The 6,012-nt window shown below is 39.0% G+C and overlaps 1 protein-coding gene and 1 pseudogene across 3 annotated transcripts in view; both read left to right on the forward strand.

Annotated features, from left to right (window-relative positions):
• Positions 1 to 6,012, forward strand: part of MAOB (monoamine oxidase B) — a 130,854-nt gene that overhangs the window by 90,128 nt on the left and 34,714 nt on the right. For both annotated transcript variants that reach the window (XM_012001604.1, XM_012001605.1), the window contains one exon: positions 3 to 162. In XM_012001604.1, coding sequence (XP_011856994.1) covers positions 3 to 162 — 160 coding nt within the window. The remainder of the gene's footprint in view (positions 1 to 2; positions 163 to 6,012) is intronic.
• Positions 1,412 to 1,901, forward strand: LOC105554946 (annotated as a pseudogene). Its single transcript, XR_001008407.1, has one exon. The product of XR_001008407.1 is annotated as a 40S ribosomal protein S15a pseudogene (transcript).

Below are 6,012 nucleotides of genomic sequence, written 5' to 3' on the forward strand. Positions count from 1 at the left end.
AGGCTAAATATGTGATTAGTGCTATTCCTCCTACTCTGGGCATGAAGATTCACTTCAATCCCCCTCTGCCAATGATGAGAAACCAGATGATCACTCGTGTGCCTTTGGGTTCAGTCATCAAGTGTATAGTTTATTATAAAGAACCTTTCTGGAGGAAAAAGGGTGAGTACTTTCCTTATATAAAAACCTTTAGAAGAAGGTCCAAGAAACTTGCGGCTAAGGCATGCATTTTAAAAAAAAAAAAAGTCAACTTTTATTTTAGATTCAGGGGTACATGTGCAGATTTGTTACATGGATATGTTGCATGATGCTGAGGTTTGGGGTATGAATGATCCTGTCACCCAGGTAGTGAACATAGTACCCAATAGGTAGGTTTTCAACTCTTGCCTACTCCTTACCTCCCCCTTTAGTAGTGCTTAGTGTCTATTATTTTCATCTTTATATCCATATGTACCCCATGCTTAGCTCTCACTTATAAGTGGGAACTTGTGGTATTTGGTTTTCTGTTTCTGCATTGATTCACTTAGGATAATAGCCTCGAGCTGCGTCCACGTTGCTGCAAAGAACATGATTTTGTTCTTTTTTATGGCTGCATAGTATTCCGTGGTATATCCATACCACATTTTCTTTATCTAATCCACCTTTGATGGGCACCTATGTTGATTCCACATGTTTGCTATTGTGAGTAGTGTTGTGATGAACATATGAGTGCATGTGGCTTTCTGGTAGAACAATTTATATTCCTTTGGGTATATACCTAATAATGAGATTGCTGGGTCGCATGATAGTTCTATTTTTAGTTCTTTGAGAAAACTCCAAATTTCTTTTCACAGTGACTGAACTAACTTACATTTCCACCAACAGTGCATAAGTGCTCCTTTTTCTCCAACATCTCTTATTTTTTGACTTTTTAATAATAGCCATTCTGACTGGTGTGAGATGATATCTCATCGTGGTTTTGGTTGGCATTTATCTGATGATTAGTGATGTAGAGTTCTTTTTGATATGCTTTTTGGCCACTTGTATGTCTTCTTTTGAGAAGTGTCTGTTCATGCATTTTGCCTACTTTTTAATAGGGTTATTTGGTTTTTGCTTGTTAAGTTCCTTATAGATTCTGGATATTAGACCTTTGTCAGGGGCATAGTTTGCAAATATTTTCTCCCATTTTGTAGGCTGTGTGTTTACTTTCTTGATAGTTTCTTTTGCTGTGTAGAAGCTCTTTAGTTTAATTAGGTCCCACTTGGCAGTTTTTGTTTTTGTTGCAATTGCTTTTGAAACTTAAAGACATGTATTTGCATGTAACTGTTTTGTTAGAATACTGGACATAAAATGTTAATCCAGATTCTAAGGACAATTCTTTTAAATAAAATATATTGGCACAAACTCATGGAATTAACTTTCCTTAGAATATAACCAACTCCCCTTTCCGCCATCTTTCCGCGCCGCCACAATGGTGCGCATGAATATCCTGGCTGATGTTCTCAAGAGCATCAACAATGCCAAAAAGAGAGGCAAACGCCAGGTGCTTATTAGGCCGTGCTCCAAAGTCATCGTCCGGTTTCTCACTGTGATGATGAAGCATGGTTACATTGGCGAATTTGAAATCATTGATGATCACAGAGCTGGGAAAATTGTTGTGAACCTTACAAGCAGGCTAAACAAGTGTGGAGTGATCAGCCCCAGATTTGATGTGCAACTCAAAGATCTAGAAAAATGGCAGAATAACCTGCTTCCATCCCGCCAGTTTGGTTTCATTGTACTGACAACCTCAGCTGGCATCATGGACCATGAAGAAGCAAGACGAAAACACATAGGAGGGAAAATCCTGGGATTCTTTTTCTAGGGATGTAATACATACATTTACAACTAAAATGCCTCATGGAAAAAAAAAAAAAAAAGAATATAACCAACTCTTTGTAAATCAACAAAATGTTTATTTAATCCTCCCACAAAATCTTGTGAAAAAAGGTGAGTAGTCTTTTCCAATTCAGTGTTTTAAAGTATGGGTTTATAAAGCCAATCACAAAGGTTGGGATTCTGAAAATTTCTTGGCTCTCTCTCACTAGTGTCGATTCTACCATATTAAATTAAATTCATTTATTCATTTGCACATTTCAACAAGTGTACTACTCAACTGGGTAGAATATTACAGGGATGCTCACTGAGGTGCTGGATTCTACAATGATGGGAATGTTCTAGAGCTGCTTTAATACACTAGCACCAGTCACTAGCCACATGTGGGTACTGAACACTTGAAATATAGCTAGTGAGACTTGGGAATCAGGTTTTTAAATTCTATTTATTTATTTATTTATTTTTGAGATGGAGTCTTGCTCTGTTGCCCAGGCTGGAGTGCAGTGGTGCGATCTTGGCTCACTGAAACCCCTGCCTCCCAGGTTCAAGCAATTCTCCTGCCTCAGCCTCCCAAGTAGCTGGGATTACAGGTGCATGCCAGCACACCTGGCTAATTTTTTGTAATTTTAGTAGAGACGGGATTTCACCGTGTTAGCCAGGATGGTCTCGGTCTCCTGACCTCGTGATCCACCTGCCTCGGCCTCCCAAAGTGCTGGGATTACAGGCATAAGAATTCTATTTCATTTTAATTGCTTTAAATATAAATGCAAGTAGCCACACACAGACAGCACAATGCTAGAATCTTGTCATATTTGCTCTTATAGCACCCACTTTTCTTCCAAGTGGAGGCCATGTAAGAAGAGTCAGTATCTAAGACTGAGGTTGAAGGGCAGGATGTACTCCAAGGAGGAGCAAGACTGCGGAAAGAAGGTTGGAGGCAAATGGGGAAAGTGCCACAATTTTGCCTTAGGGTGCTTTTTCTTGTATACTACTCTTTTTCAGCTGCATCACAGGCTCTTCATTCTCCACGTTGCAGATAATCATGTTTAGGACTGCTATTGGATGGGTGCATCAGTTGAGCAAGTAATCTACTGTTTGCAAAGTCAGTGCAGCGATCCACCACAAAGAGCCCTGTCATTTTAGTCTTTGAATCTAATGGCTGTAACACACTGGTGCTGAATTACTTCCTCTTGTGACCCAGGTCACCCATTTTAAATGACTGGCTGGTGGCAAGTAGATAAGGTTTAGGACCAGGAATACAGTCTTCTCTTAATGAGTGTGAGTGCCTTTATTTATGGAGAGGAACTGTACCTTTCCATTCATGCCTGCAAATCTTTATCTTAGGCCTGCTATGTGCCAGGCAAGTTGTTAGGCATTAGTATCAAAAAGAAAACCCAAGATCTCCACCCTCAAAATCTGGCTTGGTCCCTGTTGGTAATGAGCCTTGCATAAGACTTTTAAAAAATGATTGTGGGCAAGGCATAGTGGTGCATACCTGTAGTACCAGCTACTCAGGAGGCTGAGACTGGAGGATTGCTTGAGCCCAGGAGGTGGAGGATACAGTGAATGAGCTATGATTGAACTTCAGCCTGGGCAACAGGGTGAGACTTCATCTCTAGCTCAAAAAAAAAAAAAAAAAAATTTGTTGACATGAGATAGCCTCACCAAAGCATTTGAGATTTCTTTTGAGTTACAACTTTAATGTATTTCTTCAACTGAGCACCTATTGTATGCCAGACACAGTGCTAGGCATTGAGAATTCAAAGGCACTTTTCCTTGCCCAGAAAATCCAGACTCAGGAGGAAGACAGTCATGTAAACTGGTAATTGCACAACAATGTATTGAGTTCTAGGCTATTATAGAAACACCAAGTAGGGCTCCAGACTCACATCCAATATGATTCCTGTTACATTGATAAGTGTATTCAATGACACTTATTTGAAAGCTTCTGAAATGAAATCTAAAGTTCACTCTTATAACAAGATCTTTGCTTTGCACCAGACTATCAACATCACTGCCAAAGACACTGTAATTAACTAGTAACATAGAAGCTCAGTCAATATGAGGTAACAAGATAGAAGGGTATGAATTATGCAGCCCCAACAATCCAGCACAGTGATTAGCACATATCAGGCACACAGTCAGTAATCACCAGAGTTTTGGTTTTATGTTGCTTTGTTTTGTTTTACATGTTTGGTGTGGCTTGGGTTATTAAAGAGAAGGTAACGTTTTGTATTTTGATACAGACAGCGGTAGCCAACTCTTGATTGCTTCTCCCCTCCACACCCCCACACAATCCCAGCATCATGCTAAACACTGCTTTTAGTTTCTTTTTAATTGTAGATATTTAAGGTGTACTTCATAATGTTTTGATACACATGTACATAGTGAAATGATTTATGGTCAAGCAAATTAACATATCCATTTCCTCACATGGTCACCTCCTGTGTGTGGTAAGAGCACCTGATTGCTTTTAGATTAATTATCCCAGGAAATGCTTCCCAATCTCTTAGTGTGTAACATCTTTGTGAATTGGCAAGGACGGGCCTCCTATTTTTTGCTGGCCTTCCACCGAGACATCCTGTCTAGCCGCCCTCACCGTCAGCACTCCACCCTACACCGGATGCATCAGCCCCTCATTCTAGCCCACTTCTGTGGAAGGGGGAGGCTGTTAGCAATGCATTGAATTCTTGTGGTCTCCTTGCTTTTGTTCATCTATGAACCATTTCTACTTTCCCTTAAATATTTACGTCTAATTTATATCAATTTATGTTTTCAATGGCAGAAGCTATACCTGTTTTTCTAAATTACAGAAGTAAATATAATGACCATAAAACTTTCAAAAAACAAAAGTGTGTGAAAAATGTTTCTCTTCTATTGTTCCTCTCCCTATACGGCCGCTGTTAAAAATGTAGTTTGTTTATCCTTAAAGATTTACTGTATGCATAGGTAATACAAGTTTCACATCCCTAATCTGAAAACTCAGAATTCAAAATGCTCCAAATTCTGAAACTTCTGAAGCATCGACATGATGTCTCAAGTAGAAAATTCCATACCTGACCTCATGTGATAGGTCACAGTCAAAACTTTGTTTCTCATACAAAATTATTAAAATATTGTATAAAATTACCTTCATACTATGTGTATAAGATGTATTTGAAACATAAATGAATCTGGTATTTGGGCTTGGGTCTCACCCTCAAATCTCATTATGTATATGCAAGAATTCCAAAATCTGAAAAGAGCCAAAATTTGAAACACTTCTTGTCTCAAGCATTTCATATAAGGGATGGGGATACTCAACCTGTACTTTAAATATATGTGTGTGAGCATGCCTACATATATGTAGAGAGAACTATATGTACTGGAAATACATGTTAAATAATATAATACATATTTTATACAAATATAACTTTAATTTTAAATAAATATGTTAATATATTTTTCCAAAAACATGTTTTTTAAAAAACATCATACATAATACATATCATACTGAAATTTGCTTTTTCCTGTTAACAATACGCCATGGACATCTCTCCAAAGCAGTACATTTAAATCTACCCCCTTTATACAACTGAATAACCAGTATATCATTGTGTGCCTCATCAGAATTTGCCCAAGACATCTGCTGTTGATAGTCATTTTTCGTGTTTCCAAGTTTTTGCTATTATACACCATGCCGCAATAAACAGCATCCTCCATCTAGCTCTACATATTTGTATAGGAGCATTTCTTTTTGATAAATGCTGTAGGATGGAATTATCAAGTCAATTGATTTGGGTAGACCTGTGAAATTTTTGTTAGGGTTTCTGTCCTCTCACATCCTTGCCAGCTGATATAAGTTCCATGTTTGTCTTCTCCAAATCTCATGTTGAAATTTGACCCCCAATGTTGGAGGTGGGGCCTAAAAGCAAGTGTTTGAGTCTTGTGGGCAGATCCCTCCTGAACATCTTGGTGCCGTCCTTCTCCCTGAGGTAATAAGTGAGTTCTTGCTGTGTCAGTTCCCATGAGAGCTGGTTGTTAAAAAGAGCCTGGCGCTTCCCTCCCCTCTCTCTTGCCTCCCGTCTCACCAAGTGATCTGCACACGCCAGCTCTTCTTCACCTCCAGCCATGAGTGGAAGCTTCCTGAGGCCCTCATGAGAAGCAGATGCTGGCGCC

Source organism: Mandrillus leucophaeus, unplaced genomic scaffold, assembly GCF_000951045.1.
Source record: "Mandrillus leucophaeus isolate KB7577 unplaced genomic scaffold, Mleu.le_1.0 Scaffold666, whole genome shotgun sequence".
Classification (NCBI taxonomy): domain Eukaryota; kingdom Metazoa; phylum Chordata; class Mammalia; order Primates; family Cercopithecidae; genus Mandrillus; species Mandrillus leucophaeus.